Consider the following 16,282-nt stretch of genomic DNA (forward strand, 5'->3'; position numbering starts at 1 on the left):
TTACCAGAAACATTTTACAACCACTGTTGCCAGGTACCTGCCAGTCGGATCCGTCATTACCTGATGGATAGTGCATGGCAGTGCTTTGCTAATGATGAAGACCCCTCTGGCATAGGAAGAGTATATAGCATGCAGTGCCCCCTGAATCCACAGGTGACGCAGAGCCAACACCTGCCACCATCCAAAGTGGGTCTCCTGCAAAAACACCACATGAGGCCGAAAGGTTTTCAAGTACTGAAAGACCAGGGCCCTCTTAAATTTATCATTAAGGCCCCTGATGTTCCAAAATATCAAGGAAAGATTGTTAGACATGACTATTAAGACTATGAAGTAGCAAATAACAGTACCAGAGGAGGGAATAATCGTGGGGCCCCAAGGTTTTGTACTTCCACACCGAGTCCTGCCCTTGATATTGGTTGGAAAGGGTCACATATCACACAGAGAGGGGCAACAAAAAACAGAAAATCACTAAAAATATTCCCAGAAAACTACCCTACTAGTATATTAATGAAACAAAATATAGCCTAAGTACACAGCTTAGTCCTCCAAAAAAAAACTTGTTTCCCCCAGAGAAAAAACCTCCAGAAGAGATGAAACAAAGACCTGTTATAGTGCGCAACTGTGCCAGAAAAATATTTGCTGGAAGTTGGATATCACAACAGTACACCCATAGGGGAGCTCCCAGGTACCATCAGGTACGAAGTCAAAGCCAGCTTCCAAATCCAAGATGGTGGCGTATACGATAATTTGCTGCCAGGAAGACAGTTCTGGACTCCACAGGCCAGTAAATATCTGTATTGTAACTGCTGACTTTTCTTTTTTTTTTTAAAACCAGAGTGAAGCTCCTCTTTAAAGTCCATTTACAACTACACATCCATCTAAGCCTACCAAATCCACAGGGTGAAAATGGTGCTGCATGATTTCACTGCAGAAAAAAAAACACAGTTGTCACCTGGTTAAAAAAATGGAAGATCAGTGTATCTACTGTCAGGTTCAACAGGTATAAATATGTTACAACTGCTGTGTTAATACTAGTGACATAATGTAGCATATATTTAGCATTGGACTTCGCTCCATATTAATTACCAAAAATGTTCAGAACTTGTAAGATTAAATAAAAAAAAAAAAAAGTTAAAAGAAAAGGAATTTTAAAGGGGAACTTCACCCCGCCTGGGTAAAACTAAATGTTATCTCGGTAAAGCTGGCCACAGATGGGTATTTTCTTTCGGCCAGTAGAATGAACAAAAAGTTCTCCTTCTGCCCCTCTCCTTCTGTGCTGCCATCTTGAAACCCCTGTTCATGCATGCGCAGACAAGTTGCAGCATGTCTACACTTGTGCGAAAAGGATCAAAATTGCACAAATCTACATTCTTGAATGAAACACCGCCTCCTGGGATGTATGAGTGGACATCCGAGGAGACATCATCCTGATCATCAAACAGTGACAGGGTGAACCAAATAAAGTATTTACTCTGCCTAGCATTAACGAATAAAAAAAAAACAAAAAAAAAAACAAAAAAAAAACACTGCTATTGTGAAGGTCCACTTTAAGGCTGTATCCAATATTGATACTCTAGAGGTTTTATTGCTCAATGCATATATTCATTATCTTTATACTGTATCTACTAAGGTTTCCACATGATCGATGCTGTCATATCTGTAGCTGAATGACTTGAGGATATTTAATCCACCATAATAGTGAAAGAAAACCTGTGACCCTGGTATTGGCAGATGGCTTTAGGAATCCTTCTGGGCACTCAATAAATTATTGCAATCTGCTGAGGACAAACTGCTTCTTGAAAGGAAGTGCTATAGGATGAAAGCCTTCTGAATTAGAGCCATTTATTACAAAGTGCCACAAGAGCAGATGGCCAGAGAAATGTACATAGAGCACAACTTCCCTATACATGTATGCAGAGACATACACTGGAATAGTAGTAGTGCAACTAAGCTATTTACGAACAGACTGCAATGTGAATCAACTTATAAACAAATATGAATCCAACTTAGTAGAGTTTAAATTGTATATATAGCAAAATGTTTTCTAGATGTCATCCTCACCTAGACGGCATGAAAGGAGGTAAGGTATGTTTTAATTGAAGTTTTTCCTTACATGTAAAGAACTATTATCCAGCAATTTTTTTTTTGCAGTAGCTTAGCTACACACTGTATAGCTTGCCATGGTGTGTTTCAACAGCATCGTGGACGACTTCGTTTTTGCCACCAGAACAAAATCAAATTGGGCCAAGAGCTTCTCAGCCATTCAGCAGAAGCCTAGTTATTTTTATTAATGCATGAAAAAGGACTTCCTCTGATTGGACAAGGTGGAGAGGTGAGTAGACATTGTCATGATTTCCACCTTGGCATATCAAAAAAAGCCTTTTTATGCATTCATACAAATAAAAGGCTTTCTCTGAATGGCTGAGAAGCATTCAGCCAATTCAGTTTTGTTCCTGCAGCAAATGGGGGGTCATCTGTGATGTTGCCGGATCACACCATGGAATACTGTTTGTAGCTAATGTTACTACAGTACAATACCACACCGACAGTGGCAAAATTACTGTGTTATGAAAACTGTGTGTTTGGGAGACCTTGGCCCAAACAAACTATTTAAAGTGAAAAAACACATGGACTGAGTCCTGGTATAGGCTGAATACTGTTGACCAGGACTTTAAATTGTTCAAAAATAGGCATGAAGATTTGTGTCATAACCAAATTCTAATGACCCCACTGATCTATCAGCTGGCAATGAGTGGAGTTGTGTTTGAAAACATTGTAACCAACAATCATTGTCAATTTAATATCAACCTGTACAAGCCGATCCAGTCTCCCTTTAACCGAGAAGTAAGCTGAGGACCAGTCTTCTCCAAGGTCTTCATAAACTCCTCCTGACTGAAGGGCTTGAGCTGTGGAGGACTCTGTGGAGGACAACACACACACAATGGAAAAGGTTCAAACACTGGTATCGTCTTTCTATTGACAACAAATACCAGTCAGCAGAGACAAACCTTCCACGCAGAGATACTCTTCAGAAGTGGCATCAAACCTGCCACATAACGTTCCTACAGAAGAAAATTATACAAAGAGTATCAGTTGCCAAGGCATATTGGAGGCCTATATCTTACAGAGAATGAAGCAATTAAATAACTAGTGATTAGGGATGAGTTCAGGTGTGTTCAGATCCTAGTCTGAAACCACTTGAGTTATCCCGCTGGAAATCTGCCACTACTCACCGCCAATCATCAGTTGCTGAGGCATTCTCTATTCCACAGCCGCAAGTATACACGTCCCTTGTATTTGTGTGGCTGTGGAGCAGACAATGCCTGCTGATGATTGGTGGTGAGCAGTGATGGCTTTCTGATGGGATAGCTCAGGCAGGTGGGGTCTAGAATACAAACATGCCTGAGCTCATCCCTGCAAGTGATTAACAAAAGTAAAGAGGAAAAAGGACCACTACTTGAAAATAAAATGATGAACTGAGAATTGTAGCTTAAAAGAGCTGCCACACTACATTTATGGAAATGCAAATACTTTATTGCAAGATCATAAGTATTTAAGTTTTAAACAAATAAAAAAATTAAAAGTCAAACCAATACCAATTGATACATCTATTTGGGACAAATTCTAGCAGACTGAACCACTCATCTACGTTATACTTTATAGAGGAGTCTGAGAACTATATCTCGATTATCAGCTTTCTTAACGGTATCTTAGTTCCCAGCTCCACCCATTTGCTGAAACCATTAGATTCCTCTTGTAGAGTAATGGGATTGAGATCCCAGGACTGGATAGAAGAGGGGCAAGCTTTATCCCCCAACACGAAACTCTCACCACTGGGATTGCTACACAAAAAAAATATAACAAGCCAGTAGGTGATTCAACCTACCAGTATCTATCAATCACTTATCAAAAAATCAGTACTATCTAGACTGACCTTCACAGTACATGTTCTGACATGTGTTGTACACAATAAATTAAGGCTGCACAACCACAGATCAATTTCTTCTCAATAACTTTAATGAGGCAAGTGGTGAAGACACCATCTGCTAACCCCCACTGATGCATTTCTTTCCCTTGTGGGGTTTTATGGTCCTATGATGAAGTCCTCTAAAGTTAGGTTCCACTTGGTGTCCAAATGTGTTAGAGGAAATTAGCAGATAGTGTCTTCACCACTTGCATCAATAAAATTATCGAGAAGAAATGGATCTTTGGTTCTGCCACCTGTTATAATGCGCGCCAGATGGTGAAGGCCAGTCCACCAACTAGTGACTTTTCATAAGTGACAGATACTGGTGGGCTAGATCACTTACTGGCTTGTTATTTGTTAGCAATTCCAGTGGTTAGATTTTCCTCCTTGGAATTCAAGCTCTGCCCTCTTCTATCCAGCCCTGACATCTCAATCCTGTTGTGTTAACAAGAGAAATCGAATGGCTTCAGCAAGTGGGAGGAGATTGAGGGAGGTGATGAAGATTGAAGACAGCCGGTATGTGTGGCTTGCAGTGAGGGAACTTGGAACTGAGGCTGAAGATTGTGGTAACATGCATTGGTGTAGATGCCTTTTTGTGTGCACCAATCCATTACTCATTAGATCTCAACACGCGTCCACACAACATGGCATCACATCACAGGTGTATACTGGTTGCTGTGGTGCATTAAGGTTAAACATTTTTTAGGCATTGATGTGTGTTGTGGGCCCATTAGAAAGAATGGGCACACCTCAAAATAAATGCACAAGGCATATGAGCAATACAAGCCCTTGTGTAGCAGACAGATAAGAAAGGAGTTTAGAAGCAAGTCAAGCATGTCCTATAACCACATACCAGAGGAATGATGAAGCTCTGAGTAAGTTCTAGAAAATGTCGGCGGAGAATTGCATTTTGTGCTTCTGATGGCCGTTTCTGCTGAATACCCTAGAATACAATCAAACAAGGTACCTCAATACTCAAGAAGTTGCAATATTCAATTCAAGAAAAGGCAACAACTGCATTAAGAAGCAAAAAGCAACAGGGGGCAAGATTTACATTTTATCGGACACACCTTATACATTTTAGTCAAATTTACAAAGAACTTTGGTATTTCAATCACCTATTTTGCCATGTTTTGACAACAGAAATAATCAAAATATAACCTACATGATAAAAAAAATTCTTTGCCAATTTCAAATTTTCATCCATTTTATAAAAACCTTTTACAACACATTTTCCTAGCTAGATCTGCAGTAGTTTTCTATATTTATTGAACATATAAGTGGCAGCACAGCAGTGGGATTTTACACTGCTCTGACACACATGCATACAGCCAGCAACACTGTTTTGTGCTGAGAGCAAGCTTACTTGGTACCCCCCCCAGCACTGTGACTGACCTATCATCGACAGCTCCTGGTTATAGTTTAGGATTGGAAGCTGGTAGGACAGGCTCCTGTTTACATGACCATTGTGACATAGTCTTTGTTGAGATTTTAGAAATGAATTATTTCATAGTACTTGCAGCTGAAGGGACTAGTGAGGGTTTGTTTTAGAGCAGGGCTGTTCAACTTTCCTGGGCCACATTGGAAAAAGAGGAATTGTCTGGGGCTGCACAGAAAATTAAATAACAATACGGCTAGCTAATGAGCAGAAAGAGGTCAGGCAGATCATAAGTTAGTAAGTATTAAACTTCATTTTTTTGTAATATCGGTCATTAAAAAAAGTAAAAGAAGGCAACATAAAACTAGTGTGATATTTGACTCTGATGGATGTAGTAGCAATTCTCAAGGTGCTCATCAGATATTTTGGTTCTAATTTTGCCCTTTGTGTGCGTCATCCTTAGGCTTCATGCACACAGGGCATTTTTGCAGCCTCTTTTAGGGGGGTCTGGCGTTTTTCTTTAAACTGCTTCCAAATGGCCCTTCATATTATCCTATGTGTTCATGGACACATAGAATTTTAGAAGCTTTTAGTAGCAGTAGCGTTTACCAGCAGAAAAAAAAACCCCAGCGCCAGTGCATCCAGGAGCAGAATAGTTTTGGCAAAAAAAAAAAAAAAACGCTTGACACGGCTAAATGCATCAAAATGTGCCTAAACGTGGCTAAGCGTTTAGTGCTTGAGTATTAATTTATTTAAATGGACAGACTAAATTATCATTCTGGCCAATTAAATGAATTAATGTCCAAGAGCTTGACGCTTGTAAACATGCCTAAACGCTTATAAAAGCATTAGATACTTTTACAAATGTCAGGCGTTTTTTCTGTAAAAACGCTATTGCAAGGAGGACAGCTTCAAGAAGAGTTCAACGTCCTCTGTGCATGTGACCTTAAAAATAAAAGAAAGTAGTTACTCACAACTATAGGTGCTGCCAAAAACTGATGACATGAATAAGGCATGATTGTGAAGAGTGGATATTTTTGCTTGGCATGTCAAGCAAAGAGGCACTGTTACATTTTTCTTCGGCTGCATATGTTCACTAAGTGTAAACGCAGTTTTACAAAAAATTCCAGGAAAAAAAAAAACAAAAAAAAAAAAACAAAAAAAAAACAAATTTTTAAGTATGTTTATGATTTTGTGTTGGACTGCATTCATTGCCATCTTGGACCGCATGCGGCTCGTAATCTGCAGGTTGGACACCCCTGTTTTACAGTATTAGTTTTACTGCTTGATAAAAATATGCATATACTAAAGGCTGTAATTAAAAAAAACAAAAAAAAACACAACAATCATGTTACACTTGCAATGTTTTTTGTTTTTGTTTTTTTTACAAAGCAGTCCCTACCTAATCCTCTTCTTTTTGGGTCTCCTTCTGGGGGTCCTGGCTCCTCCCCCCTGCCAAATGCCCCCAATAGCAAGCCTCTTGCTGTGAGGGAACTCGAGCAAGCTCACTCCCAAGATGAGCTTCTGTGAATGTACAATGTCCATTTACACACAGAGTCTTGCTCGGCCCTGCCCCTTCTCTCCTCATTGGCTCACTGGCTGTGATTTACAGCAGCAGAACCCAATGGTTCCCACTGCTGTGTGAGCCAATGAGTTGAGAGAGACCCGGGAGAGCCACAGCTGGATCGAAATTGGGCTCAGGTAAGTATAAGGGAGGGGGGGCTGAGGGGGGAGCTGCACCCAGGTTGTTTTTACCTGAATGCATAGAATGTATTCAGGTAAAAAAAAAAAGCTTCTGCCTTTAGAAACACTTTAAACCTTGCAATGCAACCCCCAACCCCCCTTCCTGCACTGCAAGGGTTAAATGCTCATTTAGTCTAGAGGTGAACAGGAATAAGCATTTATACTTACCTTTTTCCTCGCTCCTGCAGGCGTCCTAGCTGTAAGACTGGTCCCCTAAAGCCACTTCCCTTTGCCATACAATCAGGACACAGGTGCACTTTAAAGGTCCAACTCCGATCAAACCTTTCAATGGAACACCTGTCAGATTTTTACTTTAGATTGTGACCCCCATTGAAGATGTTTTTTGAAAAGGCAAAACAACAGTCTCTTTAAGGGTGAGGCAAGACCCTGAAAGACAGTTATTTCTTTGTGTCACTTTTGATAAAATAACATTTAATCCATTATGCAATCCCCCTGGTATAAGCTATCACATCAAATATTTTTCCTGCAGGGCCCAGTATTCCACTGCGCTCTGCACAATCTGTCACTATCAGTGTGCCTCCACATAACTTCCACCATCATGCAGAGATTTACATTATGTTCTTGGCTGTTGACACTATTCTCTGTCCTGAAAAAACATGCAACACGCTTGGAAGAGCCATGACAAACGGTGATGTCTGGGGTCAGTCTCCCAGCATGTAAACCTATACAGGATCTGACACTGGCCTTCTGGCTGACTAGCCACCCTGCCAATATTACTATGGAAATCTTGGACCTGTAATGATAACTGTCAGGGTTTAACAACGGATGTCAACACTCACATTAAGCAGCAAGACTGCTATCCTTCATCTGTTTCTTCACTTTTGTATGTCATTTTTAGGGACTTTTGATTGCATAAACCGTTTAAAAAATGACAACTTGTATCAAGGGGTTTTTAAACACAACAGAAGCAACTACACCACCAATCTGCATTTGGGACAGAAGGTGAATAATACACAAGGAACAGATATGTCACATTTCCAACCCTCCCAATGGCAAGCCAAAAGGCACTTTCTATACCAGCAACTCTGATTTACTGCTTGTATGTGAGAAAAATTATAAAGTGAAGATGTAGCTGTCCCCTATTTAAGGGCTACAATCAGATCGGTTTTGTTTTAGAATGGGTGAGTGTATATAGACCCGACCGGGTGTTCCTCGAGGCCCAAGCATGTGCCCCATTTCCAATGGGTCTACTGTTATGGCTCCCATCAAACCGTCACAAAGCAATCCTGTGCCCCACACTCTCCTGCTCTCTTAGTCTATGCGATTTGAATTGCAAACACTGGCCCTTACGCTCCCCTCACATGCCAGCAGCCCCCCTCTTTAATAACCCTCTGTTTCTGTCGGGTGTGTACCCCAATCATTTTAGTTGGTGGGTAAATAAGGGACTTTACCAAATAGGGGACTTTCTTGACCACAGGAAGATTCGCCCATCATATTTTTGGCATATCTTTGAGAGGCCTACCTCGGAAAACTTTCATATGCAGCAAATCTATCTTTTTTTTTTTTTTGCATACTTTGGAAAACAACAGCCCTGACCTGATTGTGTACACCATGTTTGAAAACAGATGTATACAAGAAACTCAGTTGAAGGGATGCATCTCTGCACTGTACAAACTTTACCACTGTGTCGATCAAACTATCAAGCTGCTTGGGTGAGGGATGTGGGCTTGACTCTTGAGGAGAAGGACTGGCGGTCTTGGAACTCCAGTGTTTACAAAGGCATTTTAAATGTTGCCCTGACAAAAGCAGGGTTCAAAGTATATGCGAGATGGTACTTGGTCCCAGATCGCCTGTCATGAATGTTCCCAGGATCGTCAGCCTCAAGCTTTCGGGGCTGTGGCCAGACAGACAGTTTTACACTTATGGTGGACTCGTCCAAAAGGCCGTCATTTTTGGATGAGGATTCATTCTCTTATATTCTTGGTTACAATGGTCAATATAGCTAAAGATGCCTGCATTGCCTTGTTAAACAAGCCAGTTGAGTATCTAAATCAGGGCTTAAAATTTTGAGTCTAGACCTACTAGACAGGCACCCACCTTACTCTCCACCAGTTGCCCCATCCAACCTTGCCCAGGTCTGCCTCCAACCCCACCCCTGACCCATCCCCCAACCACGCCCCCTTAAAGCTTATGAAATTACATTTTTTTTTAGAATAAATAGTCCAAAATATAAAAAACTGCAACAGCTTTATTATGTCAATTTAAACATAACAGCAATATCTTAATAGCAATAGGGTGCAATCAAAATATCAAGTTTTACAGCTTTAAACGTGTAGTGAACATTTTGTATTTTTTTTGTTTATCTCCTGCATCTTTAAAAAGAGACTTTAGTAACTAGTCTCTTTTAAAAGATGTAAGTTTAGTTTACAGAATTATATATAATATTATGTTTCTTTTATATCCTTGTATATAATTATATATTAGGTACGATATTATGTCTCTTTTATATATAATTATATATAAAAGAGACATAATAATATGTCTCGTGTCCCTCATGTCGGTGGAGAGCGGACCTCTCCTGCACCTGTCCCCTCAGCGGCGCTGCCAATGTAATGGCAGCGCCGAAGAAGAAGCCGGAAACAGGAAGTTGGAAACCGGAACTCTGCTCGCCACACAAGGATTTCTCCTCGCATTGGGCGAGTGGCTTTTTCAAGCCCTGATCTAAATAATTAAATTCGGTATCCAAAAATAATATTATCCCGTAAGCCTATACTAAAAGGTCTTCCTTTCACCCTTGAAAGTAAAAATCAGTGAATAAACCCTTCTTAGGGCTGTGAACATAAAGTCTTCCAAACAAATATTCAAAAATAAGTGAAAGTCCATAAAATTCAAATCTTTCATCAGTCACCTTAATGAGTCCATAAATAATAAAGCCACTCAGAAAAAATTCATCCAAATAGAAAAATTCATAAATCCTTCCGCAGAGCCCTCCGTATGGCTCCAAAAAGGACGTACACCTCAAAACAAAAGAAAATTCAATAGTGCATTATCATTAAATAATTTTATAAATAATATCTCAAAAAGGTGTAACATATGCGCACTAATCACTCGAATTATTCAAAACATGACCACGTATGTGATAGTGAAACATTTGTGCATAAGTGATAGTGGGACACTCTGTGAACCAAAATATATATATACACTTCCCCGTGGTATTGAGTGTACACTTCTAAAGTGACTGAATTCAATGCCCTTACCAAATATATAAGGTAAGCAAACTTATTTAAATCCAGAAGAGGGTACACATCTGCAATGTCCACATGGAGGCCTTCAGATCCTTTGTATACGCACTTCATGGTAATCATGCTCCATAGTATCCATAAAGAAAGAACAGACCCATATAGTGTAACACCGTATGAAGGTACATAAAACACACTTTAATCATATCTTCTTACATTAAAATCACTTAAAAGCGCATTATTCCCATGACTCCAACCTTAAGCAGCTTCCAGGAATGCCAGGCAGTGTTTTTCCTACAATAAAGATGGCCGCTCCGCTACTTCCGGTCCTCTGGGTAACATCCGACGTCACATCCCTTGACGCATTTCGTCACTTCCTGGACTTAATCATAAGGGGTGTGTTCGGACAGGATGGCCCCAATTTATCTCGTTCCTCAAATTGAGTCCTCAGCCGCCATATTTGAGTAGGGAGAGCTGCCCATATGTCTTTGTATCACGTAGCTATATCAGCAGCCTCGCTCACACAGCCTATGCTATCTCTGGCAGATGTATCAAACTGCTGAATAATCCTAACGAAATTAAACATATTTGGGGGCATAATATAGATATATATACAGAATACTCCTAAATGTTACTAATAAAGCTTACACGTGGGACGTAATATATATATAATTAAAATACTCCTACACGTCAGTATTGCTAATAAAGCTTATATGGGAACTGCATATTAATAAAAACACATACTTATACCATATACAATCAATAATAAAATAATAAAACCCAATCTACATATACCATATTATATACATATATATTTAGAAATAGATTGGGTCTCCCTATTCAAATATGGCGGCTGAGGACTCTGAGTCAATTTGAGGAACGAGATAAATTGCGGCCGTCCTGTCCGACGAACACACCCCTTATGATTTAGTCCAGGAAGTGAAACGCGTCAAGGAACGTGATGTCGGACGTTATCCAGAGGACCGGAAGTAGCGGTGCGGCCATCTTTAATGTAATGTGGGAAAAACACTGCTTGGGATTCCTGGAAGCTGCTTAAGGTTGGAGTCATGGGAATAATGCGCTTTTAAGTGATTTTAATGTAAGGAGATATTATTAAATTGTGTTTATGTACCTTCATACGGTGTTACACTATATGGGTCTGTTCTTTCTTTATGGATACTATGGAGCATGATTACCATGAAGTGTGTATACAAAGATCTGAAGGCATCCATGTGGACAGATGTGTACCCTCTTCTGGATTTAAAAAAAGTTTGCTTACCTTATATATTTGGAAAGGGTATTGAATTCAGTCACTTTAGAAGTGTACACTGAATGCCACGGGGAAGTGTATATATATTTTGGTTCACAGGGTGTCCCACTATCACTTATGCACAAATGTTTCACTATCACATATGTGGTCACGTTTTGAATAATTTGAGTGATTAGTGCACATATGTTACACCTTTTTGAGATATTATTTTTAAAATTATGGATAATGCACTATTGAGTTTTCTTTTGTTTTGAGATTTAAGACCTTTTTGGAGCCACACGGAGGGCTCTCCAGAAGGATTTATGAATTTTTCTATTTGGATGAATTTTTTCTGAGTGACTTTATTATTTATGGACACATTAAGGTGACTGATGAAAGATTTGAATTTTATGGACTTTCACTTATTATTTTTGAATAATTTTTTGGAGGACTTTATGTTCACGACACTAAGAAGGATTTATTCAACAGTTGAGAATATCCCCACACACACACAAACTTTAATCTACTTTGTTTTTGTCAGCTAAAATTGCCATTGCTACGGCTTGAAAAAGCCCAATTAATGATATAGCACTGATGAAGCATAAGCTTACTTGGATTATGCTTGATGAAAGGATTGTGAGTGTCCTGCGAGATAAACAAAACATGGATCCCATGGCTTCCTTACCTACAGGTCCCAGATGGACGGGGCTGACTCCTGGGTTGGTGTGCACGGGACTACCAGTTGGACTGGTCTTTTTCTTTGACTTCTTTAGCTCTTTTCCCCTTCCCTTTCTTCTTTCTTGGTTTTGTTCCATGTTCTTCCTTTTTTTGACCACCCTGCCCCCTCTATTGTTTTTTATATTTTATGTTCATGGCTCCCTTGATTGAGTCAAAGAGTAATTTGTTCTGATAAATGATTCTGATGTTCATTGGAAATGCGCCTTGGTACTTAACACTACCTGCCAAACTGCAACATTGTGTTGAAGTGTTTCTTCCCGATTCTCAGCACTGATGGTGCCGCTGTCTCCATGGGTTTTTCCACAGTTTGACCTGCCTTATGCGGACCCAGGTGGACCAACGGCATCATCGGGACTGGCCACCTGACCTGCTCTTCTTCATGTTATTCCACCATGATTATACACAAGTCACTGATTCCTTACAATATTTGGAATAACTGCTATTTTGTGACTAGAATTATATTGTTTGATACATTTATTTATCCAACAATATGTTCTTCCGGAAGAGGTAAGGGCTTACGGCCCATTATGTTTTTGTGGTTTTTATGTGTACCAATGCAAGTATGTGAACGGTGTGGTTTCAATATCCACACATTTGTTATGCTTTGTTCTCTCTCTCTGAAAATAAAATTCTAATAATGTCTGAAACAGAATGGGAGAATGTAAGTAAAAATAAATGCGGCTGGAACATTTGACAAATGTAAGAAAGACAATGTACAGCTTGTAAACATAAGTCTAAGAGCGAACTGAAGCCAGCCATAGCTGAAGAGATTTACTTTCCTGCAGCTATATGTTACAGGAAAGAGAATCGCATGATTCCCCCATCAATTCAGTCAAGTGTTGATGGGGGAATCCCTCCCGCAGAGCGAATGTGTTCTCCCAGCAGGGGGAGGGGTCACACCCCTGCCAGGAGAACACCGTGATTATTGCTAGAAGCAACGGTCGCTTGAAATCATCACATGAAATAACACACAGGCTGGTTGAACCCAAATCATACAACAAACAAATTGGGTGCAATCATTCTGCCCATAGATGGATCAAATCTTGGCCGGTCCCTGCTGAACCGGCTGGGATTTGAACCATCTATGGTCTGCTTAACAGCATTGGGTCTACGAAAGAACATTAATAAAGATCTGAATGGATGACAGTCAGTCTAATAGGTATCAGGCAAACGGAAGGGGAGGAGTCATCAAATATCAGATTAGAAAGTGTAATTCGATTTAAGCGTCAATAATCAGTGACAATAGGAGGTTTATTGGTTAAAAAGAGTCTGTGCTGACATCAAGTGAATTAAAAAAAATTGCCAATTAGATTTGGTTCTACTGTGCAGCAATGTTTGGGAACACACACAGTGCAATCCAACAATTGCCAAACACACCACAATATTCTGAAAGCCATGATTAACAAGAAACTGCTTCTTTCTGTACCTTCAACATACAGGAGAAACACAAGCAAAAGAAAGGATTCTCTATAGTGGTAACATCTTTTAAAATCCATATTCCATAATAATCTTTTAAAGCTGAACTCCTGAAGGCGGATGTACATTCCCTTAAAAAAAGTTGCTTTTTTACATACATCTCTAGCATAAGTACCTGATTCTGAGTGGATAGCAGCAGCAGCAGCAGCATAGGGAAAGGGAGGGACAATGCTAGGAGCCAATCAGACTCCCATACATGTCTAGATGGGAGGAGGATTTAATTTATTCAAGAGATTGGCCAGAGTTGACGTTTTATCATCGATACATAGACAATATTTTCCTCCTATGGCAGGGGAGTGAATTTACTTTACTCAATTATTTGTAAAACTCTTAACTCCAATCTCACGTACCAGTATGACTATGTTGAAATAAATTTCTTAGATACCCTTATTAATGATGGCACAAAGATTATCACTAAATCATTCTTTAAGAACACAGACAGAAATGGCTATATACAGTACCTATGGACAGTTGCCATCATCCACCATGGTTAAAAAACATACCCAAGGGCCAATTCTTGCGAATACGTAGGAATTGTGATAATCTGAATGATTTGTTTTCTCCCAGGTGGAAATATTAAAAAAAAAAGATTTGTTGAAAGAGGGTATAACATATCTTCCCTGAATCAAGACAGAGGAGGTCGCCGATTTAGATAGAACAAAACTCCTCACATCTGGAAATGGAGATAAAGCCAGGTATTTGTGTCCAATCACAACTAACTTTTCTGTACAGTATAAAGAGGTTAATAGAAATCTCAGAAAAAAATTGGGGAGTTTTAATAAACGATCCTGTCTTGGGTAATAGTTTGTGTGATAAAGCTGAAGTTGCTTTTTGTGGAGCTCCCTCTCTGAGACACAAAATAGCACCCAACATCATAAATCCACCAACTAATATCTCTTTTTCTTTTGGAATGAAAGGCTTCTATCTCTGTAATAAGTGCGTCATTTGCAAGTGTAATGGTATTCGGAAAAGAATGATTAACGATATTACTTCCAGTGTCACAGGCAAACTTTATAATGTGGAGTCCCTTATCACATGCAATAGTACGCATGTAGTTTACCTACTTGAGTGTCCATGTAAGAAACAATATATTGATAGAACAACTAGAAGGTTAAGGGACAGACTTAGGGAACATGTCTATAATATTAAAATAGGACTTAAAGAACATTCCCTATCAAAACACTTTAGACATTATCAGGGGCGGACTGACAACTCACGGGGCACCCGGGCAATAGGGGATCATGGGGCCCCTGTGTCCTTGCACAAACTCAAAAAAGCCTATGAAAAAGGTACCAGGGGCATCTCATGGGGCCCCCCTACTGACCCCAGGCCCTCGGGCAGTACCCGAGTTTCCAAATGGTCAGTCCGCCCCTGGACATTATCATAGAGATCCCACACTGTTGAAATTTATGGGCATAGATTTAATTCGCCAACATTGTTGAGGTAATCATAAACGACGGGCAGTGTCAATGCTTGAAACAATGGATTTTTGAAATGCAAACACTGTCACCTCATGGGCATAACATTGACATAAATTGTTTCATAGATAAGAGCTGATTACATAGGAATCTACATGCGTTTATATGCGGTTTTTTGAGTTGTGATTTAAATGTTTTCTGCCAAACATACATACATACACTATATATATATATATATATATATATATATATATATATATATATACATACATACATATATACACACATACATACATACACACATACTTTGTGTGTGTGTATGTATATATATATATATATATATATATATATATATATATATATATATATATAACCATAAGAGTGATATTTGTGGTGATTCCAGCGCTCAATCATTTTGCGCTTCACTTTTACATATTGTCACTTTCATGAATTAAGCGCTGCATTATTTATTTATTATAGTTACAGAGGAGGAGAGCAGACCTCTCCTGCACCTGTCCCCTCAGCGGCGGTGCCGCAGAAGCTTGAAACCAGAAGCTGTAAACCGGAACTCGGCTTCACAATGAGGCTTGGAGCACAGGTGCAGTCGCTCCATGCTTCATCTGTACTCGCTGCTCGCCACAGAGGAATTTCTCTTCGGGCCAGCAGCTTTTTGAAGCCCTGTATTAGACTCCCATACATGTACATGTGTGGACAGAAAACGTGCGGAAAGAAGTGAGTGAAGTGGCCATTTACAGTAAGATGACTCCACTGTATTTCATAACAACAGATTAAAATTCCAACTCGCCTACAAATAATTTGGAGTGAAATGCTACCATTACCTTCTGCAACTGCTTAATAATCTCTTCATCTTTGTTCAGGTATGGCTTATAGGAGCTATAGACACCTAAATGCAAAAATAAATAAATAAGACATATTCTAGGTTATATTATGCAGCCTAAGGCTCCATGCACACTAGGTTTATTTTAAGCTTTCAAAAACGTTGGATGAAAAACGCTAGTAATAGCGTTTTAGTAGCATTCCGAAGCGATTAGACGCGTTAACGTTTAATTACTATTTTTACAGTACAAGAAGAGGGGAAAAAAAAGCTAGAAA

General features: G+C 39.5%; 1 protein-coding gene across 1 annotated transcript in view; it reads right to left on the reverse strand.

Annotated features, from left to right (window-relative positions):
• DENND6A (DENN domain containing 6A) overlaps positions 1–16,282 on the reverse strand; it is a 119,984-nt gene that overhangs the window by 16,185 nt on the left and 87,517 nt on the right. The window contains exons 14-17 of the mRNA XM_089678748.1: positions 16,009–16,073; positions 4,821–4,910; positions 3,009–3,062; positions 2,809–2,918 (exon numbers count right to left, since the gene is read on the reverse strand). Of these exons, the coding sequence (XP_089534874.1) occupies positions 2,809–2,918; positions 3,009–3,062; positions 4,821–4,910; positions 16,009–16,073 (319 nt within the window). The remainder of the gene's footprint in view (positions 1–2,808; positions 2,919–3,008; positions 3,063–4,820; positions 4,911–16,008; positions 16,074–16,282) is intronic.

The sequence above is a fragment of the Staurois parvus genome, unplaced genomic scaffold (assembly GCF_062004578.1).
Source record: "Staurois parvus isolate SC_StPar_1 unplaced genomic scaffold, SC_StPar_1.0 ptg000209l, whole genome shotgun sequence".
In the NCBI taxonomy this organism is placed as follows: domain Eukaryota; kingdom Metazoa; phylum Chordata; class Amphibia; order Anura; family Ranidae; genus Staurois; species Staurois parvus.